The sequence below is a fragment of the Ammospiza caudacuta genome, chromosome 4 (assembly GCF_027887145.1).
Source record: "Ammospiza caudacuta isolate bAmmCau1 chromosome 4, bAmmCau1.pri, whole genome shotgun sequence".
NCBI lineage: Eukaryota > Metazoa > Chordata > Aves > Passeriformes > Passerellidae > Ammospiza > Ammospiza caudacuta.
This window is the reverse complement of record NC_080596.1, coordinates 73,410,273-73,437,808: the sequence shown is the minus strand read 5'-3', so window position 1 is coordinate 73,437,808 and position 27,536 is coordinate 73,410,273. Positions and strand designations below refer to the sequence as shown.

The 27,536-nt window shown below is 50.9% G+C and overlaps 2 protein-coding genes and 1 pseudogene across 5 annotated transcripts; all 3 read right to left on the bottom strand.

Moving 5' to 3' along the window:
* Positions 1-404: 404 nt before the first annotated feature.
* Positions 405-9,291, bottom strand: UBOX5 (U-box domain containing 5). Of its 2 annotated transcripts, XM_058804051.1 has the most exons (4): positions 9,194-9,291; positions 6,834-8,004; positions 3,425-3,586; positions 405-998 (listed from the first exon to the last, which is right to left on the bottom strand). In XM_058804051.1, the coding sequence occupies exons 1-4, from the start codon at positions 9,245-9,247 to the stop codon at positions 787-789; spliced, it is 1,599 nt and encodes a 532-aa protein (XP_058660034.1). In that variant the 5' UTR covers positions 9,248-9,291; the 3' UTR covers positions 405-786. The 2 variants fall into 2 exon arrangements, with proteins under 2 accessions (XP_058660034.1, XP_058660035.1); XM_058804052.1 differs by lacking the exon at positions 3,425-3,586.
* Positions 9,292-11,250: 1,959 nt separating this feature from the next.
* FASTKD5 (FAST kinase domains 5) lies at positions 11,251-19,883 on the bottom strand. 3 transcript variants are annotated; one of them, XM_058803907.1, is made up of 2 exons: positions 19,835-19,883; positions 11,251-13,981 (listed from the first exon to the last, which is right to left on the bottom strand). In XM_058803907.1, exon 2 carries the CDS (start codon positions 13,940-13,942, stop codon positions 11,576-11,578), a length of 2,367 nt encoding a protein of 788 aa, XP_058659890.1. In that variant the 5' UTR covers positions 13,943-13,981; positions 19,835-19,883; the 3' UTR covers positions 11,251-11,575. The 3 variants fall into 3 exon arrangements, with proteins under 3 accessions (XP_058659890.1, XP_058659891.1, XP_058659889.1); XM_058803908.1 differs by lacking the exon at positions 19,835-19,883 and adding an exon at positions 16,946-17,005; XM_058803906.1 differs by lacking the exon at positions 19,835-19,883 and adding an exon at positions 15,981-16,203.
* On the bottom strand, positions 19,285-19,393 carry LOC131557334 (5S ribosomal RNA; annotated as a pseudogene).
* Positions 19,884-27,536: the final 7,653 nt, after the last annotated feature.

The window sequence follows — 27,536 nt, the reverse complement described above, 5'->3', positions numbered from 1 at the left end:
TACCCTGCCATATCCAGAACAGAACAGAACATATCCAAGTTGTTTTTTTGTCTGGCTCTTTTCTCTCTGAAGCCCCCACGGGTTCAGGTGTCTGAGTCTCATCCCTGTGACGAAGTTGCTGTCACAACCCCTCTGTAACCCCCTGCCTGCAGCTCCTCAGTGCTGGTTTGGCTTTTTCCAGCCCATTTCCTCCTCTGCCAAGAGACTCACTCCATGACACCATTAAGCCTCAGGATGAAACCAATTAGCAGCCAGAGAGAGAGAGAGACAGAACCTGACTTTAAACATTTTATTAAGGCTTAAATGTCTATCAGCCAGCCAGGAGCTGGGCTGCTCACACACATAAACTGAGGGTGGGATGGGATGGCTTTTCTACAAGAGTCTGATGAGCAGGGGGGGATCACTGCCAGCTCCTCCCACCCCAGCCAGGCCCATTCCAGGATGGGAGGGCCAGGTGGGCAAGGGGAGGAGGTCAGAGGAGGGAATTTGTGTGTGCTGTCACTCACAAGGGCTTTTACCTGCTCCACAACCGGGCTGGCTGCTGGTCAAACGTGGCGCGAACTCGCAGCGTGAGGGGGGGAAGCTGAGCTGCTCCAAAAGGCACCTGTGCTAAACCTCTGAGCCCCGGGGCAGTGCTGCAGACCAGTCCTGCACAAATACAGATTCCTTGATAAAGAAGCTATGGCTTTTGTCATCCTCGGGCTCTAAACCCCCCAAACCCCCACTGGAGCGAGCGCTCTCTGCGGCTCCTGGCGGCTCCCTGTGGGCACGGGGCACAGCAGCAGCTCAGAAATGAACCCTCCTGACGTCCTGAGAGGCCGCTGCCCTCCTGCAGCTCCCGCAGAGTATGGGGGAGGCCGGGGCCCGCGGCTCGGCCAGGCACGGCCGGCACAGGAGGTGCCCGCAGGGGAGCTGGTACACGGGATCCGCCCTGAAGTAACACGAGAAGGATTTGCCGCAGGAGGAACATCCCTGGCTCTGGCTGCTCCTGCCGTGCTCTGCAAGGCCACAAACACAGAATCAGAATCGCAGCAGGTTGGAAAATCACAGAAACGCAGAATCAGAATCAGAAGAGGTTGGAAAATAATCAGAATCAGAATCAGAGCAGGTTGGAAAATGACAGAAACACAGAATCAGAATCTCAGCAGGTTGGAAAAATCAGAATCAGAGCAGGTTGGAGCATCACAGAATCAGAGTCAGAATCAGAATCAGAGGAGGTTAGAAAATCACAGAATCAGAATCAGATTCAGAGCAGGCTGGAAAATCACAGAATCAGAACAGGTTGGAAAATCTCAGAATCAAAATCGCAGCAGGTTGGAAAATCAGAGAATCAGAATCTCAGCAGGTTGGAAAATCACAGAATCAGAGCAAGTTGGAAAATCACAGAATCAGAATTAAAATCAGAATCAGAATAGGTTGGAAAATCAACGAATCAGAATCAGAATAGGTTGGAAAATCATAGAATCAGAATCAGATTGGAAAATCACCGAAACAGAATCAGAGTAGGTTGGAAAATCACAGAATCAGAATTGGAATCAAAATCAGAATCAGAATCAGAGCAGGCTGGAAAATACCAGAATCATAATCAGAATCAGAGCAGGCTGGAAAATCACAGAATTAGAATCAGAATCAGAGCAGGCTGGAAAAAACTTCAGACATTACTGAGTGAACCAACAGCACCGTGTCCAGGCTTTCCTGGTGGTTCCAGCACCTCCCTGGGCAGCCCTTTCCAAAGTCTGATCCTGAACCTCCCCTGGCACAGCTGGGAACAAAGGGACAGGAGGAGAGGCTGAGGCAGGGAGGGTGAGAAGCCCAGGCTGTGCCCCAGGCCCTGCAGGCTCAGGGCACAGCTGTGACTCGGGACTGTGCCACTCTCCTGTCATCACCACGAGGAAAGGGAAGGGTCCAGCCTGCAGGGCAGGGTGTGCTCAGAAAGGGAAGGGTCACATCAGCACTGGCACCATCAGGCTTTTAATTGAGGACAGATGACTGTAAAAAAGGGCTTTTCACTTTTACTGAGATTAAATCACCCTCCCTGCAGCTCCTGCACAGCGATTCCCAGGGGGAACAGCTGAGGGGTCACTTTGCATTCCTGTCACACAGCACCCAGCTCAGCTCTCAAACAGCAGCAAAGAGCTGAATGTCACTGTGAAACAGCACAAGCTGCCTGGGGAGGGGGAGAGAGGGAAAAACACACAGGCAGATGGATGGACAGACAGACAGAGCCCTTCCCAGGGTCCCTCTGAAGCTCCTCCTCAGCCATGGGCAGCAGAGCCTCACCCAGGGGAAGAGAAGCCAGGACAGCTGAAGGTCCAGAGCTCCCCTGCACCCCAAAGGAATAATTCTGGGAATGCAGACACAGCTGGAAGGGTGGCTGGGCAGCAGCTGGGTGGCTGTGGCAGCCTGGATGGTGGACACTCAGTCCTGGTGGCATTCTGGGCACACACACACAGCTGGCTGGCCTGGGGTGCTGCTGCTGCTGCTGTGACCTGCTCCTGCTAAGGGTGGATGTCACACGGTGCTTCAAAGAGTCCTGGAATGGTTTGGGTTGGAAGGGATCATAAAACCCAGCCCATTCCATGGGTAGGGACAGCTCCCACTGTCCCAGGGTGCTCCAAGCCCTGTCCAACCTGGCCTTGGGCATTGCAGGGATCCAGGGGCAGCCACAGCTGCTCTGGGAACCTGTACCAGGGCCTCCCCACCCTCACAGGGAGAATTTCTTTCATATTTCTAATCTAAATTCCCTCTCTCTCAGTTTGAAGCCATTCCTCTTGGCTTGTCTCTCCAGGGGCAGCCACAGCTGCTCTGGGCACCCTGTGACAGGGCCTGCCCACCCTCACAGGGAGGAATTCCTTCCCAATATCCAATCTCACCCTGCTCTTTTAGTTCACAAACATTCCCCCTTGTCCAGTGTGTATAAAAGTGACTCTCCCTCCCTTTGAAGCCCTGCAAGGCTGCAGCATTTGTTGGATTTACAGCTCTCCTGCAGCATCCCCACACCACACTCATTCTCCACCCACGTGGCAGCTCCCCAGCCTGCTCCACACAGCTCACAGGCACCACTGAACCTCTCAGCCCAAAATGCAGAGCTCTAAGAAAGTCTGAACTGAGCACTGTGTCCATCCCAGATCATCCTGGGGCAGCACAGAACACAGGAACATCACAGCTCTGCTGCCACAGCCTGCTCTGACCCTGGGCATGGACAACATCCCCCACCTTGTGGGGTCAGCAAGGCCTGAGCTGCCTCAGGGGGAGAATAAAGCAGCAAAACTGCTGAGATAGAGGCAAGGATTGGGAAGTGAAGCTTGCTGGGAGACAATGAAATGTTTTAAAATTGAATATATCATAGTCTGGGGTGTGAACAACACTCCCTGTTATCCCAGCCCCAGCTCCCACAGGTGCTCCAGAGGTGCCTGCTGCTCACCAAGGGCTGTGCCCAGGCTCCAGGACGTGCTGCAGCCCCCCTCTCCTGGAGCCTGCTGCTGGCTCTTCATCAGCTTGGCCGTGAAGGAGGGCATGGAGCTGAGGGCAGAGGTCAGGGCAGAGTCCAGGCTCTCTGACAGCTTCTGCTCGTGGGACACCAGCTCTGCAAGGAAACAGAGAGCAGGTGTGCAAAGGGAATGGAGAAACCAGGTGTGCAAAGGGAACAGGGAAACCAGGTGTGCAAAGGGAACCAGAGAAACCAGGTGTGCAAAGGGGAATGGAGAAACCAGGTGTGCAAAGGGAACAGGGAAACCAGGTGTGCAAAGGGAACCAGAGAAACCAGGTGTGCAAAGGGAATTAGAGAAACCAGGTGTGCAAAGGGAAATAGAGAAACCAGGTGTGCAAAGGGAAATAGAGAAACCAGGTGTGCAAAGGGAACAGAGAAACCAGGTGTGCAAAGAGGAAAGGAGAAACCAGGTGTGCAAAGGGACACAGGAAACCAGGTGTGCAAAGGGGAATAGAGAAACCAGGTGTGCAAAGGGAATTAGAGAAACCAGGTGTGCAAAGGGGAATGGAGAAACCAGGTGTGCAAAGGGAAATAGAAAAACCAGGTGTGCAAAGGGACACAGAGAAACCAGGTGTGCAAAGGGAACAGGGAAACCAGGTGTGCAAAGGGAACAGAGAAACCAGGTGTGCAAAGGGAAATAGAGAAACCAGGTGTGCAAAGGGAACAGAGAAACCAGGTGTGCAAAAGGAACACAGAGAAACCAGGTGTGCAAAGGGAAATAGAGAAACCAGGTGTGCAAAGGGGAATAGAGAAACCAGGTGTGCAAAGGGAATTAGAGAAACCAGGTGTGCAAAGGGAAATAGAGAAACCAGGTGTGCAAAGGGAAAAGGAGAAACCAGGTGTGCAAAGGGACACAGAAAAACTAGGTGTGCAAAGGGAAACAGAGACAAAATCTGCAAAAGGAAACAGAGAGCAGGTCTGCAAAGGAAAACAGAGAAACCAGGTCTGGAAAGGGAACACAAACACCAGGTCTGCAAAGGGAAATAGAGATCAGGTGTGCAAAAGGAACAGAGAGACCAGGTGTGCAAAGGGAAACAGATAGCAGGTCTGCAAAAGGAAATGGAGACCAAATCTGCAAGGGGAAATGGAGACCAGGTCCACAAAAGGAACACAGAGAAACCAGGTCTGTAAAGGGAAACATGGACCAGGTCTGCAAGAAAAAGGAGAAGCAGATGCTGGAAAAAATAATCTGTGATGCAAACACTGCCTTGGGTCTGAAGCTTGGAGGATTTTAGGAGCCCTGCCACTTGTTTTGTTGAGAGGTGTCCTTTCCCCACCAAGGGGCTGGGGTTTGGGGGGGAGTGCCTCATCTCCTCTGGGTCCTGGAGGTGGAATGCCCTATGGATCGCCACCATCTATGTGGTGTCCCAGAGCCACCTTACACAGGACCAGAATCATTTAGGTTGGAAAAGTCTTCCAAGATCATGGAGTCCACCACTAAATCATGTCCCCAAGTGCCACATCCATGGCTTTTAAATACCTTCAGGATGGGCAGCCTGTGCCAGGGCTGGAGAACCCTTTGCGTGAAGAATTTTCCCTGATACCACCCTAAACCTCTCCTGGCACACCCTGAGGCCATTTCCTCTCATTCCCTGGGAACAGAGCCTGACCCCCACCTGGCTGCACCCTCCTTCCATGGAGCTCTACAAGTCTGAAGGACTGAAAAAGGGCCAAACTCCAAATACCCCAGGAAGATGTTTTTCCCTGAAATCCCTCAGCGGGCTCCTGAGGATCCCACCCCAGTGCTCCCAGCCTTGCTCCATGCACTCACAGAGAACATTTAAACCATTAATAAATCTGTGGGACTTGTTTTTCCCTCTCTGTCCCAGTTGTGAGCCACAGGGCCAGGGCTGGACCCTCCCTGCAGGGCTGCCCTGTGCAGCACCGACGGCGTTAATCAAGATGAAGCATTAAGAGAATGTTGTCTGCATCATTAATTCTGTTAAATGCAGCTCCCAGAGGAAGAGCTCACAATTGGTGCTGCACATTTCCTCCACCAATCAAGGCTGATGATCCAGAGAAGCATGAGCTCCATGGGCTGAGCACTCTGCTTTTATTTATGTATGGACACGGCTGCCCCGGGAGCTCCAGGACCCACAGGGCAGCTCCTGCTTCCGTGGGGCTGGGGCACATCCTGGTGGGAGCTGTCACAGCCAAAACAACCAAAGATTCCTCCTAAAGCAGGGAATGAGCTCCAGGCTGAGGGATCAGAGCAGAAAGGTGCAGTCTGACTTCTCCCTACTCTTCCTGGTACCAGCCAACATCAATTATTTTCAACTGAAGAATTTGTTTAAAATCAAACAGCCACCTAAGCTTTGGCCTCAAAATGGTTTTGGGCAGATGTGGAGAAAGGTGAAGGCAGTGACAGGTGCCAGCAGTGACAGGTGCCAGCAGCTCTGGGTCACCTTTTGACATGCCACAGACCACACTGGGTTAGAGGAGAGCAGGAGACTGAGCTTACCTGCCCAGAGAGCCAACCATGCAATACCCACACCTGGATTTACATCCTTTGTGCCCAGGTGCCACATCCTCATGGCTTTTAAATCCCTCCAGGGATGGGAACTCCACCCCTGCCCTGGGCAGCTGTGCCAGGGCTGGACAACCCTTTCTGTGAAGGAATTGTTCCCTATATCCAACCTAACCCTCCCCTGGTGCAACCCCTGTTCCCTCCTGTCCCTGATCCCTGAGAGCAGAGCCCGGCCCCCACCTGGCCCCAGGGTGTTGTTGACAACAACAAAGTCCCTCCTGAGCCTCCCTGTCTCCAGATCTGCAGGACATTTTGCATTCCCAGCATCACTGAGGAAAGGATGGATGAAGGGAAAGCAGCACCTTTCCCTTCCCCTGCAGCCACAAGTCACACTTCTTGTCTCATTTAGCCTCTAGCAGGTTTTCTGCTTTAACCACTCATAAATTCTGTTCAAGCCTCTCCCAGGCTGAGCTGTCCCTGCAATTCCCTTGCTGTGGTTTGTTCTGTGTCCCATCCCTGTTTTCCTTCCCACCTCCCTCCTCATGATGAGCCAGGACTCCCTGTGCCATCACCACTGCAGCACCAGACAATTCTTTTCCTGTTTTTCCTGGACACAATAAATCCCCCTGGATAAAGAGACCTCAAACCATGATGGTGAGGAAAATATTGTCTCCACATGGAAGGAAGAGAAAGGGAATCCAAACTAAAAGGGAAACAGGGTGACCTGAGCAAATAAGGGCTGTGAAACACTGAACAAGGAACATGGGAGGTGGATAAAATGACCCAGCCTGGAAGCTTTCTAGAGGTGTGATGGGAACTTGGCACTGGATTTGTCCTGGTTTGAAACTCCAGCCTGGGGCTGTCCCAACACTGTACCTGTGGAACAGTCCATCTGGATCAAGTGGGAATCACTGTCAGTTTTCATTTTTTTAGCACTGTTCTCTGAGGTAGAAGTGACAAGTAAGTTTGTAGCAGAAAAATAGGGTGGCTGCAGGGAGCCCTGGTCCATGCAGTCCATTTTCCTTTTCAGAGAAGACATGGTGATGGAGGAGGGTACCAGGCTCTCCGAGGAGTGAGCCCTGCCCAGCAGGTTGGTGCCAGGGATCCTGTGCTGCAGCAGGAAGTGGTCTATCCTGGCCTTGAGGGTGGGGTGAGGTAGGGGCTGGGAGTGCTGGCTGAAGGCCACGCCCGTGAAGGGATCGCTGGGGACGCGGCCCCAGGACGCCTCGCTGCGGTTGCACTTCTCCAGGGTGCTCTGGTCAATCACCTTCCCAGAGGGCAGGAGCATGGGTAAAGTCATGATCTCCAGGGTGATGGGGTCCAGGAATTCTTCAGGGATGTCTTGGACAACGTCCACCAGCTTGTGCAGGGTCTGCTGCTCGTTGGCGCTGAAGGGGACGCAGTCGCTCTCCATCGGCGTCCAGAGCTCCGGCTTGAGGCTGCTGACATCCTGGGCCAGGAACTGGGAGGCCACCTGGAAAACCCCCTCGATGACCTCCTGTGGGCAGGACTTGGCAGGTTGTCCCCACACCTCCAGCCTCTTGATGCTGGGCAGGCCCCCCCCGGCCACGTGGGTGATGCAGATTTTGAGGTGGGACACGTTGCTGAGCGAGGCCGGCCCTTTGTTCCAGAGATCTTGGGACACCGAGCCGGGGTAGGAGAAGACATTTTCCATCTGATGGAAGGGAGGCCTTGGCTTGAAGCCTCTGTGGCCAAAAGTCACTTTGCTCTGATTTTTTAAGACAGCTTTGCCCACCAGGGTGAAGGTGTCCTTGTCCGACACAGGCTGCAGACCTGAGCACTGCCCCTCAGGGCTCTGCCAAGAGGTTTTGTTGCATGAGGTAGAGGTGTAAATTTCCAGGCCAGAGAAGGTCTGGTAGCCCCCAGAGGAGATGTCAATGTTGATCCTGCAGATCTCCACGTTGAAGGGGAAGGAGATGGTGACGTGCACCGGGGGTTTGATGAAGTACTCGCTGCGGAAGCCGCGGTTCCTCCTGGCCAGGTCCTCGGAGATCAGGTTCTCCACCTCGTAGCCATCGGCAGAGATCTGTGTGCCAGACCAAAACTGGGGTCAGGGTGGAGCAAGGAAACACAAGGAAGGCAATTTCACTTCCAGAGATTCTCAGGATGACATCAACCAGGAGCCAAGGCTGATGTTTCTGTGCAGCTCAGACCCTGCTGTAAGGCACAGCAGACCCACCACTCCTTCCACTCCCCCCCTCCTCCATCCCCTCTGTGTCCATGGGCAGACCTGACTTAACTGCTGGAAAAGTGGAAATTTGGGGATAATTTGTGGTTTTGGCTGGGTCAGTGAAATAAATCAAGGAGGAGAGGGTGGTTGGGAGCAGAGGATGAGTGTCTCTCCTCTTCCAGTCTCCCTTTTCATGTGGGAGTCTCCTGATTTCCTTTGTGCCTACTTATCCACGTGGAAATGCACTTGGAACCACAGTTACAGGGTCCCAGAGGAACTCAGGATGTTAATCAGCCTCTGGGAGCTACCCCAGCCATCCCTGAGGGAGATCCATCAATCCAGGCTGGGTCTGGTTTGGAACATCCCATCCCACCCTCTGCTCTGCTCCTGGGCAGCCTGGTTCAATCCATTCCCTCTCCTGGATGCCCCAGGCCCTGAGAAATCTTCAGCATTTGCTAAATGGACAAATAGAAATGAGGAAAATCTATTTATTCTACCTGTTTAACATGGTCTTGATCATGACAATCACACCAAACCTCTGTGACATGGCTGGGTCTCTCCACAACAAATTCCAGCAGCACAGTATTTACACAGCCAAGGCTGTGCTGGATTTTGGTGTGGAAACTTACAACTAAAAACCAGATTTGAATGAAAACTGAGTTTCTTAAAGAGATTCTGATGTGCTGAGTGAAACCAGAACTACTTGGAAAGTAACTTCACTGAGTTATCATTTCGCAATTTCACATTAATTGATAATTTAACATTATCAAGAGCTGTGAGTTCCAGTGGGCAGAGGGAAAGCTGGAATATTGCAGGAAAAAGGGATCCCAAGTCAAAGAACTTATACCTGGAAGCACAGCAAGATGTCTGGTTAGGAGATCCTGCAAAATTGTTGGGGCTTTTCCCTCCAGTATTTAGTGTGTGCCACATCAGAGCAGTGATGCTGATTATCCCAGAGGAGCAGTGAACCAGCTCCTCCCCAGGATAATTCCATTTAATCCCTGCATCCCTCTCACTCCCCCAAACCCCCTCCTCACTGTTTTACCTTGTTGCAGTGAATTCTTGGCTTGAACTGTGGGAGACAGACGTTTATTACCATCTTGGCAGCTGGAGAGAGGTCACTTGCTGAGCATCAGAGTCAGCTTGGAAAAAAAGAAATTAAAAATAAAGGAAGTGAATATCCATGAGCAGTGAAAGGATCTTGTGTTTTGGGTGAGTTATAGGCTTGGGATTTCCTACAATGCAGCTCAGATCTGAGTCCAGGAGGTGAAGCCAATATAAACCCAAATGAATGTGGTGGAGAGATGAGATTGAGGGGAAGAAATCACATTAATATTAATTAGTGAACCTGGGGAGAAAAAGCAAAAAGCAAATGGCTATTTTAACTAAAACCACCTATGAACAGACTAGCAATTAGACCTGAAGGTTTATCAAAGATGCAGGAGTTCTGTAGGTGTAGAAAACACCAGCAGAGCACAGGAGGCTGTCACAGTGAGTCAAGATTAACCACAAATATTAATAATTGGTGCTAAATAACTCCAAGGGAGCAGAGGGCATGGAATAGCTCTGAGGGAGATGTCAACACCAAATCCTGCTGCCAGCATTCATTAAAGAAACTGAACACACCTCCTTTCCCATTGAAAAAAAAGTGACTGGAATTGGCTGTCTCAGATCTCTTTTAAGAATGAAATTATCTGTGAGGTGAGAGCTTTAACCTCATGTTAACCCCAGCTTTAAGATGTCACTGCCCTGGGCAACCTTGCAAATCAGGGACTCGCTGCCTCCTTCAAGAACAAGCAGCTCTTTAATGATTTTCCACTGATCTCTTGGTTCAGCCCAAATCAGATTGGCCTTCTGGGGGCAGAGTTAATGAGCTCCCTGTGCTGCATCTGCAAGGAGAAAGGTGGAATTCAAAGCACAAATCCAAAAAAAATACCCAACCCAACATGGAATTGACACCTGCAGAGAGCAGGGCTTGGTTACAGTGCCTTGAAAATGAAGCAGGTGGGAACCTTACAAGAGGAACAGGCACTTCTATCCCAAAGTTTGGTCTGGCAGCCATCAGGGGCAATTCCTGCTCCTCAAGGGGCAGGACAAGCACACACCAACTCTCCTCCAACATTACCTTCCTGGTTTTCTGAGAGGTTTCCAGAACTGGGCTGCCAGTGGGGAACTGCTTAACCTGGTCTGACTTTTGGCACTCACATCTTGTAGGAGACTGATAGTTCAGCTACAGGCTGTGCCTCAAAACTGTTCCTTTTGCCTCATTTTCAACCAGAAGTGGTAAATTCACTTGGCCCTCAGCACTGGTGTTATGAAAAGTGACAAACCAACTCTGCTTGCTCCCTTCCTTGGGAAAACTCAAGATTCTCCCCCTGTTCTATCTCTCCTCGCTTTCCTGGGCTGAAACTGCAACATGAGGAGCTCTGTATGGGTATTTTATAGGATTTTTCTTGTTTGTGACCTTGAGAGACTTAACTCAGGTTAATTTTCCCAGTCTCAATACCTCAGTAAGAAAATTATTTATTTTCTTCATATTTTCTTATATTTTTTCACTGCACTCCCTTCTGCTGAAAGACTTTGCTACAAATCTCATGGCTAAAGCTGAGACACTGAGTTGCTTTAACCCATGGCTGGGTTTTTTTCCTCTCTCTCTTCAGTGTGTGCCTTTCCTAAGGTAAATAAAGATCTTTGGACTAAAGCAGTGAAATAAAGACCTGAAAAAAATCCTCGGTGGTTTTGGACAAGGAATTTTAAACCAGACTGTCTGGGGTTTGTCACCACAACTCTTCCTGGTGTCCTGTGTGGGACTATGGAGCTGCTGCATTGTGGACATCAAATAAAGTCCTTGGAGCATGAAATGAATGTCCTGAGGTCAGAGCACCCCAAGCCTCAGTCCCACTCAGTGTCCACAATCCATCCTAAAGGAGAAACCCAGCCCCAGCCCCATGGGGATGGAAACACAAGGCAACAGCTCTGTGTGTGCTCCTGGCACCCAGCTCAGCCTCGTGACTAAATATCCCAGCCCCAAATCCAACCACTCTCATTTAGGGCGGTGAAAGAAGCAACCACAGAGCAAAATGAATCATTAGGAGCTTTTATTTGTGGTGGAAGCATTTGAGGATCCAGGTACAAAAGGACAGCACGGGAAGTACAGAGCAGAAATGGCCACACAGAACACAACTGAGCCACCACCCAGAGACGATTTTATCCAGCACCCAGGCACAGAGATGCACTGGGAGACTCTTTTCCTCACTAGGCAGCCCTGGTGAGCAGTGCTGGGCTGAAGACTTTGTAGTGGAGGTAGCTGAGCATGGGAGAGTATGGGAAGTACAGATACCACCAGAGCAGAAATGGCCTCACAGAGCAACTGAGACCATTTTATCCAGTACCCAGGAATGAAGCACTGGGAAGACTCTTTTCCCCACTAGGCAGCCCTGGTGAGCAGGGCTGGGCTGAAGACTTTGTAGTGGAGGTAGCTGAGCTTCTCGGAGCGCGTGCGCCTGAGCAGGGGGAACCACTCCCAGAAGGGAAGCTCCACCACGGCGTAGCCCAGCAGCCGCAGCTGCCGCCGCTTCAGGCAGTGCAGCCCCAGCAGCCGCCTGGAGCCGTAGCAGAAGTGGTTCCTGTTGGACACCTGCAGTGCCAGCCTCACCTCCCCAGGCTGCCAGAGCCCTGCCTTAGGCTCAGCCTGGGATGTGGCACCTGCAGAAAGAGCTCCACCCATACACGTTGTGTCCCCTCTCTCCTGGCTGGGAATCCTGGATTCATTCCCCACCTCTGTGGGACTCTGGTTATGAGCTCTCCCCTGTATGAGCTGAGACATTAAATCATCTGTAAGATTAACTCCCATGTCTCTCAGCTTCTTGGTTGCCACAGGATCCTTGAAGTTGAAAGGGATGGGACGTCCATCCGTGGACAAGCGCACCTCCAGGTCGCTGGACCTGGTGTGGGGCAGGATCATGTGGTTCTTCACATACTCAGGGCCTCCCAACATGCTCTCCAGGAGGGATGTGGCTTCCACAATTTCAGGCCTGACGTAGATTTCCCTCTCTGCAAAGCTTGAGACCATCTCAGCGAACTCCTGACACAGCTGAGGTGTGAGGTGGCTGCCTTGGTAGGTGGGACACTCGATTTCAACGCTCTTACCAAGGGTGAACAGGTCCTTGTTGAGCTCATATTTGCTACCTCTGGTTTTCTGGACAAACTCCTCCCTCAAAGCAAAGTCTATCAGCTCCTCTGGGAAGCGTTTGACAAAAGCTAAGCCAAGCAGAGCAGTAAGGAGATGCTCTGGAAACTTGCTAAACTCATGGAGTTTTGCATGCAATTGCTTTATCAGGCTGGAGTAAAACTCCTCCTCGTTGGGAGGTTCATAGTCCAGGCACCCAAACGACCACAGGAATTTGGCAGCGTCCTTGCTCCGGCAGTAGGACACCTTGGAAGGCAACGAGGTGGCAACAGCAGCCAAAACATCCTCATCAAAGAAGTGCAGGGATGAGTAGGTGAGAGTGATGTGCATGATGCCCTGGATGTTTGTGGCAGGGATCCGAGCAGGAATCACCCTGCCCAGCTCCCTCATCAGGGGCAGGTGGTCCATGCGCGTGTAGCGCAGCATCTTGAGCACGTTCACCAAGGCGTAGGTGCTCATGTCCTCCATCTGCAGGGCCACCCTGTCTGCAATCCTCCTCATGACGTGCTCAGAAATCCCACTGAGGGATTTGAAGAGCCCCAAGCAGATGGCACCCAGCTCCTCCAAGGTGAAGGCGTCCAAGTGCTTCAGGATGGTGCTCTCCACCTTCTGCGCCAAGTCCGCAGGCGACCTCCGGCCTTCGCCGATGATGTAGAGGAGCTGCACAAACTGGGGCAGGGTGAGGTCCTTCCAGTGCAGATTGGCATAGCTGAACAGGATGCCCAGGTAGGAGGGCACGCTGCGGTCCAGGCAGCGCCAGCAATCCGCCACCAGCAGCAGCTGCTCCAGGCCCATGTCCCACGCCCGCCGGCAGAACTCGGCCTCGCACGCGTTGAGCAGGGGGTGGGAGGCTGGCACGGCCAAGGGGACACAAGCCTTTAAAATGAGGATGAGATCTGGGGTGCTGAACAGCCTGATGGCCGTGACAGCATGGTGACACAGGGCACCGAACCTGGCATCCGACCCCAGCACCGCGCGGCGCTCCGCCGGCAAACGGCTCAGCTGGAGGAAATAATCCCTGAGAACCCCAGGGCTGCCCTCACAGCCTGCCACACTCTGTAAAATCCTGTCCCCTTCCTCTGCAGGGAGGGGCTGTGCTGGCTCAGCGCTGTCACAGGTGAGAGCTCTGTACTCGGGCCTGCCCTTCTGGAACATGCGCGGGTCCTCCTTGGAGTCGTGCATTTCCCGCTTCTCCTTCTCTGCTTCCTCCTTGTACAGCCTGCTCTGCTCCAGGAGCGTGCTGGCCTTGGGCAGGGCACTCCTGCCAGGTGACAAAGCTTGGGAAGAGGCAGTGGGGAATGTCTGTGGAGCCTGTGCAGTGCCAGGGCTGGTGAACGTGTCACCCAGGGCCTGGCTGCTGTCCCTATCCCCGTGCTGCTGGGAGCCAGCCCTGCCTTTGGCATAGGCAGCTGGATTGTACAGCACTCTGTAGTCCTGGGGCTTCAGCAGCTGGATTGTGGCCCCTGAGTGAGTCTCAGTCTTGGCTGCTCCTGGTTTATCTCTCTTTTCCTTCTTGCTTTTGCTGCTCCCACGCTTGGCCGTGGCGGAAATCGCTGTCACCCTGCTCAGCCTGGGCAATCTTCGGCACATTAGCACCGTAGCCATGGGTCTCAACTTTGTGGGGCTCAGAGCTGCTTCCAGGTACTGAAAAAAGGGCAGACGGAGAGTCAGTGGCCTCCACTGAAATAGGAGTCTCCTTGAGCCAGCTCTCATAAGCTCTTGGAGATCTATTTCACACCCAAGAGAGCTCAGCTACCTCAGAAGACATAAAATCAGCAGGATGGCTTCTGTGGCATTGTTGGAAATAAAGAAGTTTTAATAAAAGGCAAAATAACAAAACTCTTTACAGAGAAAAACCAATCCAGGTGCAAGAGGCCCTCCTGTCCCTGGTAAAACACCTCACAAAAGCGATTATTTCCTTTTGTTCTCTTCTTTTTCTAATAAATTGCTCAGGCAGGACTTTTTGGCTCCTGTCCAATTGGCTGTCCTTAAGTTTGAGGTGAAGTCCCCAAAGTCCTATAAGATGCCTTTTTCACCTAATGGAAGAGAGAAACTTCTAAGCTTATTTGCTTTTTAAGGAGACAAAAGATAGTTTTGTCACTCCATCATCAAAGAGCACAGTCCTACACTGCACCTCACAGGCAGCACTTTTTAATCAATCCTTTAGGGAGGTGGCACTGGTCAGGGCAGCTGGGTCCCTCAAAGCCACCATGGAATGTCACCTCATGCAAAGGCAGCTCAGGATGAGCACCCAGGAGAGCTGGGCTTGGAGTAGAAGGCAGCCAGGCATGATCTGCTACTCAGCAGACACAAGAAACCTGGCACAGATTAGGAAAGTTAAGAAAAGTTTTGGGTTTTTTTTTTTTCATATTTAAGAGAGCCAAGCTGCTTTTCTTTCATTCTGAACAATGAAAATGTGTTTTTGCAGAAGAGCTGCAGCTTCAAGAGGTTTTGTGTGTTCAGACAGAGCATTCTGCTGCTTTGGTCATCATGGTCTGAATCACTGACCACCACCTGAGAAGCTGTCCAAACATCCAGGGTGCCACACTGCCCTTTGCACCTGGAGACAGATTGTGGAGCAAAATCTCCACAGAAGCAGAGCAGAGAGTGAAAACTGGCCCAGAACCTGCAGATGGAGGTTGGAGAAATGAAGAAATGTGGGGGAAGAGCAGGGGAGAAGTAACACAAATTATTACATGATGCTACATCCCAGGAGCAGAGCTTTGAGCTTCAGATTTGAGAGCATTTCCAAGAGTTTTAGGGTACAGGAGGTTTTAAAAATGGCTGGTGCCTTCCTAACTCCTGCCTGGAACAGCTACAGCTCAGAGGGTGAGGATGAGAAATCCGTGGGAGTCCAGCTGGGTGCTGCCAGCCTGCACTGAGCCCTGTTTACCACCCTTGAAATGCTGATTAAAAAAATAAAATATAGCACCAGGTGTCAGATTTTCCCCTCAAATCCTTATCCCAGCCAAAAAAAAACCCAAAAACCCTCAGTCCCACATGGAGCTGGGCAATCAGAAAGGCAGAGCCTGGCACTGCAAAACATTTTGTGCTCCCCACACACAAATGGAGATGAATCCTCAGGGACAGGCCCTGGGAGCTCTGCTGGTATCCACAGCTTCCTGAGCAGGGATGGAGCAAGATTTGGCATCAGTGCAGGCAAACTCAGTTTTGTAGCAGCAAAAAGGGCACTTTGGGGCACAAGAGGAGGGTTTGGGGTGTGTGAGCAGCATAAACTGGGATTTTTTTGGTGTGTAAGGATCCCCACACCCCCCACGATCCAGGGACAGCTTCCACTATCCCAGGTTGCTCCAAGCCCTGCTCAACCTGGCCTTGGACACGTCCAGGGATGTGACATCCACTGCTTCTCTGTGCCACTGAAGAAATGAGGACATTTTGCATCCTCTGCTCCATGGGCAGAGCTTGGAGGCAGCAAACAGCAGCCAAGAGGGAGAAGAAGCTGCTGGAGCAGAAACCACCCCAGCAGAGAGGTGAAAGACCCAGGTGGGCTGGGGGGAAGGAAAGGCAAACTGAAATGTGGATTTGTGGGGAGAGCCATGCAAGGAGGAGGGTACAAGAGAGACCAATGTGGTTTTAGGGTGATCTGTAAATATTGTGAGCTGCTCAACAACCCACTGGGCACCTTATCTGTATCTCCAAACACCCTGAGGCAGCCCCAGGAGCAGATCAGGCTCTGTCCCACAGCCCCCAGGCCGCTCCAAGGCTGTGATTGTCCCATCCCAGCATGAGGAGTCAAATCCTGCCAGGCTCTGCCCCTTCCTGTCTGTCTGAGGGGCAGGGAATGGAAAAGCCTCCTCAGAAGCTGGACAGGAAACACAAACCAAGAATTTCAAAGTTCTCCTGCCCAGCTCAAGGAATGTCTGATGAAATGATCATTCCTGGCTCTCCTGGCTGTGGTGTCCAGCCCAAAGGGGCCTCAGGTGACAGATGCTGCAGACAGGGGACAAAGCTCAGACAGCATCTGCCTGGAGGAAGGGGAAATCCCTCCAACATCTCCTCCTGCAGCACCTCACACAGCTTGGACCATTAGAGAGGTTGGATCAAGCTCCCAAAATCATCTTGAACAAGAGGAGGTTGATCCAGGTGAGCTTTTCCAGAGATTTCCTTATCTGATTCAACTTCTGAGTATTTTTATCCATTTTTCTGCTACCAAAACCCAGGTTATTGATATAAACCAACTCCTCCTTGCTGTGAAAGGTGCTTTTCCCAGGAAATCCAGCCCTGCTGCTCCCAGAGCCCCTCCCAGCAGCAACAGCCCCAGTTCAAAGGCAGGGAATCAATCAAAGGCCTGGGGAAGGCTCTGAATGTGCTGCTAAGAATATCCTGCAGGGACTGACTGTGGAGCTGTGACACATTTGGGAATCCAGGCAGTGCAGAGGCTGCTTCTCTCCTCCTCTGCTCCAAATCCAGCCAAAGAGAGAAGACCAGACACAGCTGAGCCAGGCTGGGATGGGACAAGACAGTTCCAAGCACCCTCAAGGGCAATAGGGCTGCTCCAAGTGGTTCTTCCATGGGAAAATCTTTGTGATCTTTCCAGTTTCCAGCCCATTTCTCTTTCAGCTTCACCCACACCTTCCATGGATTTACCTCTTTTCACCTCGAGCAATTTTTCCATTTTTGCCTCCTTTCCTTTCCTTTCCTTTCCTTTCCTTTCCTTTCCTTTCCTTTCCTTTCCTTTCCTTTCCTTTCCTTTCCTTTCCTTTCCTTTCCTTTCCTTTCCTTTCCTTTCCTTTCCTTTCCTTTCCTTTTCCTTGAAATTTCCTTTCCTTGAAATTCCCTTTCCTTTCCTTGAAATTTCCTTTCCTTGAAATTCCCTTTCCTTGAAATTCCCTTTCCTTTCCTTGAAATTTCCTTTCCTTGAAATTTCCTTGAAATTTCCTTTCCCCTTTCCTTTCCTAGAAATTTCCTTGAAATTTCCTTTCCTTGAAATTCCCTTCAAATTTCCTTTCCTTGAAATTCCCTTCCCTTCCCTTCCCTTCCCTTCCCTTCCCTTCCCTTCCCTTCCCTTCCCTTCCCTTCCCTTCCCTTCCCTTCCCTTCCCTTCCCTTCCCTTCCCTTCCCTTCCCTTCCCTTGCCTTCCCTTGCCTTCCCTTGCCTTCCCCTTCCCCTTTCCCCTTCGCTTTATTTTTATAGGTTATTTTTTTTTTGTGGGAGCGTAGCTGGTTTTGGATTTTTTGTAGCTTTGACTTTAAAATTTTAAAGTCCAAGCTAAATTTTAAAATTTAAAATTTTGTTGGCTTCAAGTCTCCGTCCCCAGGTATTTTTTGTTAAAGGCTTTAGGATAAACTATGGTTGTTGGTTGTAGAGTAGATTTTTTATATTTGGTTTTGTTTTGATTGGGTTAAGGGTTATTGTATGAGTGATTTTTTTGTTTGATTTAGGTAAAGGTTTGTTGTTGTTTAGGGTTTGAGGGGAAAGTGGTATTTTATGGGTAATTAGGTTTACAATTTGGTTGTATTTAGGAATGTGTATTCCTTCCTTTCCTTCCTCCTCCCACCTCACATCCCAACTCCTCCCCAGCTCTGGGCAGGTCTGTGCAGAGTTTTCCCTTCCAGCAGCCCCAAGGAGCCCAGGGAATTCTGGAGCTGGGCCCAGCAGGCTGGGAATGCCCCTGGAGGAACTGCTGAGGCATGGGAACACCATGTTTAGGTGTCACAGCTGGAAAAGAACATTCCCAGGGGAATGGCACCCAGCCAGGGGCTCAGCCCTGTGCAAGGGGGGTTGGTGCATCCCAAAAATGCTGTCAGAGCTTCTGGAACACCCAGAGGGGCTTTTGGAAGCCCCTGACCCTGTGCTGCCAGCAAAGGGAAGCTCCTTGGGATGAATGTTGGGGTTAAAACAGCTCCTTTTGGCCAAGAGCCTGAGTGAACTCCTGGGCTGGGCTGGAGAGGGGAGCAGCACAAAAGGGATTCTATTTCCCCAAAAGGTTGTGATGTCAGGGCACAGAATTGTCACTTTTTGGGTTGTTTGTTCTTTTTCCTTCTCTTCTGAGATTACAGAATGGTTTGGGTGGGAAGGGATTTAAAGGGATCATTTAAAGGATTTAAAGATCATCTCATTCCATCCTCTGCCATGGGCAGGGACACCTCCCACTGTCCCAGGTTATTCCAAGCCCTGTCCAGCCTGGCCTTGGGCACTGCCAGGGGCAGCCACAGCTGCTCTGGGCACCCTGTGCCAGGGCTCAGCACCCTCACAGAGAACAATTCCTAATTCCCAATACCCTAAACAAATCTCCCCCTTTTCAGTCTGAAGCCAGTCCCTGTGTCCTGTCCCTCCATCCCTTGTCCCCAGTCCCTCTCCAGCTCTCCTGGAGCCCCTTTAGGCCCTGCAAGGGGCTCTGAAATCCCCCCTGGAGCTTTCCCCTCTCCAGCTGAGCACCCCCAGCTCTCCCAGCCTGGCCCCAGAGCAAAGGGGCTCCAGCCCTGGAGCATTTTTGTGCAATTCCCTTCTCCCAGGGCAAGGCTGGAAGCCCCAGCCCCATTATTCACCCCTATGGCTGCAGCTACAGACACATAACACACAAACACACACAGATGTACACATACACACATCCCAGAATGATGAGGTTGGAAGAGACCTCTCACATCATCCAGTCCAACCCATGCCCTCACACCTCACCCAGACTACAGCACCAAGTGCCATGGCCAGGCTTTTTTTAAACACATCCAGAGATGGTGATTCCACCACCTCCCTGGAAAGAGCACCCCAGTACTTTATTATTCTTTTGGTGAAAAATTTGTTCCTAATATCCAACCTATCCCTTCCCTGATGTAGCTGGAGGCTGTGTCCTCTGGTTCTGTCAGAGACCGACCCCAGCTGTCCAAACCTCCCTTCAGGAAGGTGTAGAGAGCAATAAGGGCACCTCTGAGCCTCCTTTTCTCCAGGCTGAACAGCCCCAGCTCCTTCACACGCTCCTCCAAAACAAATGCCTACAGCCCCCGGGATTCCCAGGCGGTCTCCCATCCAAGTACTGCCCGGGCCCGACCCTGCTTAGCTTCCGAGATCGGGCGCTCTCAGGGTGCTATGGCCATGGGCAATGCACCTATATAAATATACACCTATATAAATATACACCTATATAAATACACACCTATATAAATACACACCTATATAAATACACACCTATATAAATATACACCTATATAAATATACACCTATATAAATACACACCTATATAAATACACACCTATATAAATATACACCTATATAAATACACACCTATATAAATACACACCTATATAAATATACACCTATATAAATATACACCTATATAAATACACACCTATATAAATATACACCTATATAAATACACACCTATATAAATATACACCTATATAAATATACACCTAGAGGTATGTGGGGCCGTGCAGCCCAGGGCAGGACGCGGGCGGCCCCGCCGGCTGAGGGGGTGGCTCGAGGAAAGGGAACGGGGATGAGCAGGGGAAGGGAACGGGCACGGAAGGGGCCGGGACTCACCGGGGCCGCTCCGGCACCGCCGCCGCCTCCTCCTCCTGCCCCCCTCGCCTCCTCCCGCCGCTTCCGGTCGCGCAGCGGTGACGCCACTTCCGGTTCCTGGCGCGGGCGCGCGCGCGGCCGGCGGGTGGCGCCAGCGGCGCGTGCCCCCTGTCCCCTCATGGTCACATGATGGGAAAGATCATGTGACAGCGCAGAGTCACGTGGCGCGCTGTGGGCGCCGCCATGACAGGCCTGGGGCCGCTCTGAGCCCCCGGGGCCTCCGACCACCCAGAGCAGCTGTGGCTGCCCCTGGAGCCCTGGCAGTGTCCAAGGCCAGGCTGGATGGGGCTTGGAGCAGCCTGGGATAGTGGAAGGTGTCCCTGCCATGGCAGGGGGGTGGGATTGGATGAGCTTTGATGCCCCTTCCAGCCCAGAGCGTTCCGTGCCTTGTGGCATTCACATTCTCTGAAAAATCCCTTCGCCCAGGATTTTTCTCCTGGGAAACTGAGAAGCCTCAGAGAAAAAGGAAAACAATATTATCTGTTTTGCTTCTCCTGTATTTTGCTGCCTTGGAATGTGGAGATTTTTTACCACAGGTGATTGTTTCATTGGTTTCATGTGAATTGTTTTCACTCTTTGGCCAATCAGGGCCAAGCTGTATCAAGACTCTGGAAAGAGTCAGGAGTTTTCATTATTTTTTTTTTACCCTTCTGTAAGTATCCTTTCTGTATTCTTTAGTATAGTTTAGTGTAGCATTCTTTAATATAAAATAGTATCATAAAGTAATAAATTAGCCTTCTGAGAACATGGAGTCAGATTCATCATTCCTTCCTTCATCTGGGAGCAACCCAAATACAACAGTGGCTCTGTGAGGCTGTGGTTACAAGACACAGAAACTTGCTGGGTACCTGCACACCCAGGGATGTCCTTTCTGTGTCCCCAGTGTGAAAAATGCGTATTTTATTATTAACTTCCTGCAAATATTAAAATTAATATCATATGTGTTATGTTAGAAAGTTATGCTGTATTAATTTTCTTAAGTACTGTGTTAAATATAGTTTTAGGTTATAACATAAGGTTAAAATAGAAACTATGCTATGTAAGATACTTTTTTTAAAGAGAAGAATGAGGTATCTGCACTGAGATAGCAGCCACAGGACACCTAAATCCTTCAGAGAAAGAGAATTTATTGCTCCATTATCAGGAGAAACAAACTTCTTCCTGCCTCACTCAGCCCTGAAGAGCCGTCAAGATTCAGAGGAAGAAGCTGACACTGACCAGAGAGAATCCTGTGTTTGAATGGAATTTATGCATCATGTATGAGGTGTATGAATATGCAACAGGTGTTTTTTTTTAAGGGTTAATCCTCTGTTAATGTGGGTCCTTTTTTGGCTTATTTTGCCCAGAAAGAGGTACCTGGACTGTCCATAACTCTTTGTTTTTATTGTCTCATATTGTCCTAACCCTAATTGTCCAAATTATTATGACTCCAATTATATTGCTATTTTAATAACCATTTTATTACTATTAAACTTTCAGAATTTTAAAAACAAATGATTGGTGTTTTTCACACCATGGAGGCACGAGCCCCAAGCTGGTGTGGGGTGTGTAGGAGGCTCTGTGTGAGCTGACACCCATCACTGAGAGAACAGGGGGATTCTGGAGCTGTGGAGCTCTGCCCTGAGTTCCTGCCCCTGCAGAGCCACCCACAGTCCCTTGGCCAGGGCTGTGTCCTCACAGATTTTGAGTATTTCCAACAGTCACGGCTCCACTTCTGCCAGAAATCTTTCTCCTGCCCACTGCAGGCTTTCAGCACTGGCAAATTATTTAAATATTGCCTTGAGCCTTGCTTAGCACTTGTGTCCCTTCTTGATATTTCCACGGGGTGTGCTTCCTGTCCACCTCTTCCTTCAGATGGGGTTTTGTGCCCTGGCAAGGGAGGAAATGCCGTTTTCTGGAAGAAATGCCGTTTTCAGGAGGAAATGCAATTTTCAGGAGGCCCCAGGGCCCTGGAGGAGAGCCACGCTGGCTGATGGCACCTCAGGCTCTAAACCTGAGGAAACTCATGGAATCCCTGCCTGACCTCTGTCACCAGAGGGCAGGAGACCTCTCTGATAAAGCTGCTGCCATGGGGAAAAGTGCTGGAATTGCTGGGGTTTTAAAGAAAAACAGCGATTATCTGTTGATTTTAGTGAGGCTGACAGAGTTGGGTAGGATTGATCTGAGTAAAAACTGCAGGAGGTTTGGATGTGGTATTTCCTCCCTGCTTGAGGGAAGGTGGATAGGCCTTGGCCTAGGGTTCTCACCCCCAACATTTGGGATCCAGCATGAATTTGATGCGTTTTGAGTGTGTTCCACTGCTTCAGCCACATGCTGGGCAAGTCAGGGAACCCCCAGAGATGCTCCACTGGGAGATGTGGCTTTTCCAGGAGAGGGAAGGGGAATTGCCTCCCCACCTCTGCAGCTGGATTGGAATGTGCTGATTCACCCAGGGTGAAGGTTTCCCCCCACAACTCCCCATCCCAGCTGTGGATCCATCCCAAAATCCCCCTGGTTCTCCCTCCTTGTCCCAGCTGTGGATCCATCTCAAAATCCCCCTGGTTCTGCTCCCTTCTCCCAGCTGTGGATCCATCTCAAAATCCCCCTGGTTTGGTTCTGCTCCCTTCTCCCAGCTGTGGATCCATCCCCCAAATCCCCCTGGTTTTGCTCCCTTCTCCCAGCTGTGGATCCATCCCCCAAATCCCCCTGGTTTTGCTCCCTTCTCCCAGCTGTGGATCCATCCCCCAAATCCCCCTGGTTCTCCCCAATTCTCCCAGCAGTGGATCCATCCCCAAATTTCCCCTGATTCTCCCCAATTCTCCCAGCTGTGACGCAAACAAACCACACAGTCCTGTTTTTAAAACGGGGCCTTTCTCCATTTTATTTTGCCCAATAAAAATCCTTCACAGTCAGCTGGAGAGAGGAGAGCTGGAGATACGTATACATATAGATCTGCATGTCTATTTATATATATACATACCTCTGTACAGATATATTTATATATTTATTCACTGTAGAAAATGGCAAAGGCAGGAGCTCTTCACATCTGGATAACCCAATGGGAACAGACAACAGGCCAGCAGGGAGTTGGGAATTGTGGTGGAGTTTTAACAAGAACCTCTGAAACAGATACACCTTTGCTGTACAAAAATCCCAGAATGGTGAGTGTTACCTCTTTTTTCTTTTTATTTTTATTTTTTTTCTTATTTTTTTTTGTTCAACCTTTTGTCTTTAAACACACTTAACCAGAGGCAAAGTCAAGACAACAGTGTTTGGAAGTGACCAAGTGGACAGGAGAGACACCCGACTTTATGGAGTTCTTTTTTTAAAATATTTTTATTATTTTTTCCAAGTACATATATATATTTATATATATATATAAATTTTAAATTTTTTTTAGAATTTTTTAATATACTTTTTTAGATTTTTTTTTTTACTTTTAAATACTTTTTTTAGATTTTTTCGGACTTTTAAAAAATTTTTTTATGAACTTTTTGAAGATTTTTTTTCAGGTTTTTTTTTTTTTTAGATTTTTAAAAGATTTTTTCAGGGTTTTTAAAGATTTTTTTTAAAGATTTTTTTTTTTACCTTTTCAGATTTTTTTCTTTAGATTTTTTAAAGATTTTTTTGAGTTTTTTTTTTTTTTTTGAGAATTTTTTTTTTTTTTTTAGGTTTTTTTTTTTAGATGTTTTAGATTTTTTTTTTTTTTTTTTTGCAAAGTCTCGTTGAAACGCAGTTCGGAGAACCAGCAACAGTCGACGCAGAGACAGAACAGTAACAGAGTCGAGTTCAGAACACTTCTGGTTTGAATTCACAGTCAGAGAGAGAGAAAAAGAGAGGGAAAAAGAGACAGAGGGAGCCACCGAGGCGTCAAAAACGAGAGGGAAGAGAAGCACAAGGCTGGGGCTGGAGTGACACTCGGGTGGTGCGGGATGTGTCCCGCAGGAGCTGCTGCGGTGGGACACGGCCAGCAGAGCTCCTGTTATTGCTGGTGAGGTCGGACACCCCCGGGGCAGCTTTTTGGGGACAGCTCTGCATCTGCTGGGGAACTGCACTCAGCCACGTCTAAAATGGGGTTTGGGGCGAGGGAAAACCTCCCTGGGGTGGTGCCCGGAGCGGCTCCTCTGGGCTCACAGCGATTTCCAGGTCCTGGAGAGTGCAAACGAAGACACCTTGGAGGAGCCCTGGGCTGGGCTCTGCCTGGGAAGGGACTGCATAGACACATCAGCCGGGGGTGCAGCATTGGGTGGTGCTGGGGTGCTCCTGCCAGCCCCTGTTCTGCTCCTTTCAGCCATGGGGTGAAGCGATCTTGTCCTCCCAGGCTCTCAGGAATGGCCACAGTGTCCCACTGGTTGTCACTGAAGGTGGCTCCGTGAGCTGCGACACCCCAGTGGCTCTTACATGGAGAAGACTTCCTGCCCAGTGACAGGATGGGTCACACCTGCTGGATGTGGGAAGCTTTGGGCAACCCGGGCCACCAAGTGTTTGTTCAGAGCCAGACTGGACCCTGCATACCTTTCCAGAGGAGCTGAGGCCAGGGCTGGAGCTCTGAAGGAATGTTGGCTTCTCTGCAGGTGTCAGAGTTGGGAAGAGTCCCTTTGAAATCTCCCTGGAAAATGCTATTGCTTTGGGACAGAAAGCAGAGACTTTCTGCTGGAAAAAACAGACTTGTGAAAGAGCTGTGGGGACACAGCCTGGTCCAGGCCCCAGAGCTGACACAATTCCCATCACTGGGAGAGCCAGGGAGGAGGATTACCCTGAAAATACAAGAACATCCTCTTGGGAAGCCAACATCTGCAAACAGCTGGATGAGATCCCACCCCCTCAGTACACTGCAGGGTCCTGTGTGCCCCTAAGGACCTCAGAGACCCCTCAGACCCCTGTTTTTTCCAGAGGGTGGAAGGACCAGGGAGCTCCAGAGCTGGTGGTGAAGTTGTGAATCCCCGTGCAATGATCCCACAGGATTGCAGGCCATGGGAATGTCTTTCAGCAGGAAGCCAGATTGTCCTTGGAGGCAAAGCAGGGCTGATGGATCCATCCCCAAAATCCCTGGGGATGTCAGAGAGGAGAGGATCAGTGTTCTGGAAAGCTCCTGAGAGCAGGGTTGGGATCACCCATTCCCGGTGGGGGCTGTAGCTCCAGCTTGTCCAGATGTACCTGGGAGAGCACTGGGAGAGGCCCTGACTGCTCCAGTGGGATGGAGATGATCTGAAAAGAGGCAGGAGAGCCTGGAGAGCTGGGGCAGAGGAGCAGCAGGCAACACATGGACAGATCTTTAGCAAGGGATCTTGGTGAACAGTAAATATAAAGGGGTTTCAAGGCTTAAACTGAAGGTTTGGGTTAAATTAATTGGGCTCTCTTCCATCCTAGGGATGGAGTGGAGAAGGCTGAGAATGTTTGGGGAGCAGAGGCACAGTTGAGAGGCATCTGCCCAAGGCCCAGACCCACCTGAACACCCACCTGCAGGAGCACAGATCTCCCAGGTCCAGGAACCTTCCTGGAGCAAAGGTGGGTGGAGATGCCTTCAACACCCCAAGCAGGAGAAGTGAAGAACACACTGCCTTCACCTGGGAGTTTGGTTCCTTGGTAAGGAGGGTGCTGAGGATGCCCTGGGGTGAGCTGTGGAGAGGACACCAAGGGGGCAGCCAGCAGGACCACCAGCTCTCAGGATGCTCATTTTCCTGGACATTCCCACTAAACCAGAACAATTGGCTGGACCCTGTAGTGGTGTCTGCTGCTGACCTATTGCTCTGAGGATGAGAGGCATGAAGTTGCCTGAAGACAAGAAGATGCATGAATTGGTGTGCATCCTCTCTTCTCCTCAAGAAGAAAGGGAATAGCATCCATCCCAACTCCTAGGGACAGCCCCTGGTCCATATTCTCCACGGGAAAGGTGTGGAGCTAACTAGGATGGCTGTGGAGGATACTGGTTTCACCAACTGAGGACAATCACCTCACCCAGGAACTCCTTTCTATCCTGTCCTATCTCTCACAGAAAAGGCCCTTATGGACCTGTAGACATTCCCAGGTGGGACACAGGGAAATCATGTCCCCTGCCAGCTCTCATTCCCCTTTTCCAGCCCCGACCAGCCTCAGGTCTCTGCAGGAAAGCCGGGACACAGCTCCAGGCATGGAGCCCAGCGCTCTCCAGACATCTTTGGTCACGTTGCTCGTGAGCCCACTGCCTTGAGCGAGCTGTAAAGTGCCACTGCAAGGGGCAGGAGGGGAGCAGGATGGTCCTTGCCATGGTGGGCAGAGCTCAGGGGGACACTCTGGAAACCACTGTCTGCCTGGAGTCTGGCTGTGACACCAGATGGGCACCCTTAACCAGGGGGTCGCTGCAAACCTGGCTCAGGGTGACAGCAAGCATCAAAGCAGGACAGAGGGACACCAGGCTGAGCTAATCCCAAGTGGATTGCTCTCCTGGGAGGTGCTGGAGCCCATTCCCAGTGCAGCCAGGCCCAGGTCAGGGTGCTGAGCATCCTGTGTGCAGCGCTCGGCCCCGCTCGCCAACAGAGAAGCCACAGAGCCTTCTTGTCTCCTTTTAATCATCAACACACAGAGCTGGGCTCTTATTTACATCCAAATACACTTCTCTCTGTACAACAGTGTTAGAGCAACAATTCCATTCCTCTCTGGAGCATGGAAACCTGGAGGTGAGTGACCACCACCAGTGACAGCAGGACTGGGGCCACCAGCTGCCAGCAGACAGTGGCAGGAGCTCAGTGGGGCTGTGTGGGGCACAACAACGTGCCCTGGTTGTGATGATCACCCTGGGGGTGAGAGGGGAGTGCTGGAATCAGCCCAGCTGGGTTGCTGGGACAGTGGTAGCAGCCAGCCTTGGAACGGTGGTGGAGCAGAGCAGCTGTGCCCACTGCAGAGTGAGACCTTCCCTGGCACCAGGACACCCTGCTTAGCCCACGTCCTCATGGGTGGAAGCCTCTGGAGCTGATCATTGTCCTCTGTTGGCCGTGTGGATGTGCCTGGAGCATGACTGGGCTCTGTACATGGGGGGCCTGTGACACCAGAGCTGCTCCAGGACTGCCACCACTCTCCCAAAACTCTTGGATCATGCATGTGTTGGATATCCCAGATATCCCAGATACCCTTGTGGACCCCATGTGTGGGCAACTGAGCTGAGACCCTCACGGCCACAGCTTGTGGTGGTGGCCAGTGGCAGGTTGGAGAGGATTTTGGGGGCAGCACTTGGGGAATGACACGAGAGCCAGGATGTCACACTGAATTCCACCAGCTCCAAGGTGCAGGAAACAGCTGGAGGATGGTCAAACCCAGACTCTGGGTGGAATTCCATGGGACAGAAACAATTCATCAGCCCTGCCTGAGCCTCCAAGAGACACACTGCCAGCCTCCTTGGCCATTCCCAGGATTCCCAAACACCAGCCTGGCACCCCTTGGCTGTCCTAACCCAGGGCTAAGACCCCAGAGCCTCAACAAAGCTTTAGATGGGAGATTTAATCAACTTGTGAAAGTGTGAAAGATCTGGAAGGAGCCAGGTGAGCTCCACCTGGGCACAAACAAGAGGAATCCAGGTGTCTCACCATCGTTTTGCTCCATCTCTGCTGAGCAGAGGGCTGGCACAGGGGAGAGGACTTGATGGGGAGCAGCACATCCAGTTGTGGGGAGGAATCCTGGAGCACAGGAATCCTTTGTGGCAGTTTGGCTC

Excerpts from the sequence above, each read along its gene's own strand:
- UBOX5 (XM_058804051.1), bottom strand. The coding sequence starts at position 9,247 with ATGGTAATAAACGTCTGTCTCCCACAGTTCAAGCCAAGAATTCACTGC. Across the intron at positions 3,587-6,833 it reads CCAGATGGACTGTTCCACAG|AGCTGGTGTCCCACGAGCAG; the intron begins GTACAGTGTTGG and ends GTTTCCTTGCAG. Across the intron at positions 999-3,424 it reads GAGCCTGGGCACAGCCCTTG|AGCACGGCAGGAGCAGCCAG; the intron begins GTGAGCAGCAGG and ends GTGGCCTTGCAG.
- FASTKD5 (XM_058803906.1), bottom strand. The coding sequence starts at position 16,076 with ATGGGACAATCACAGCCTTGGAGCGGCCTGGGGGCTGTGGGACAGAGC. Across the intron at positions 13,982-15,980 it reads TGTTTGGAGATACAGATAAG|TACCTGGAAGCAGCTCTGAG; the intron begins GTGCCCAGTGGG and ends CCCTTTTTTCAG.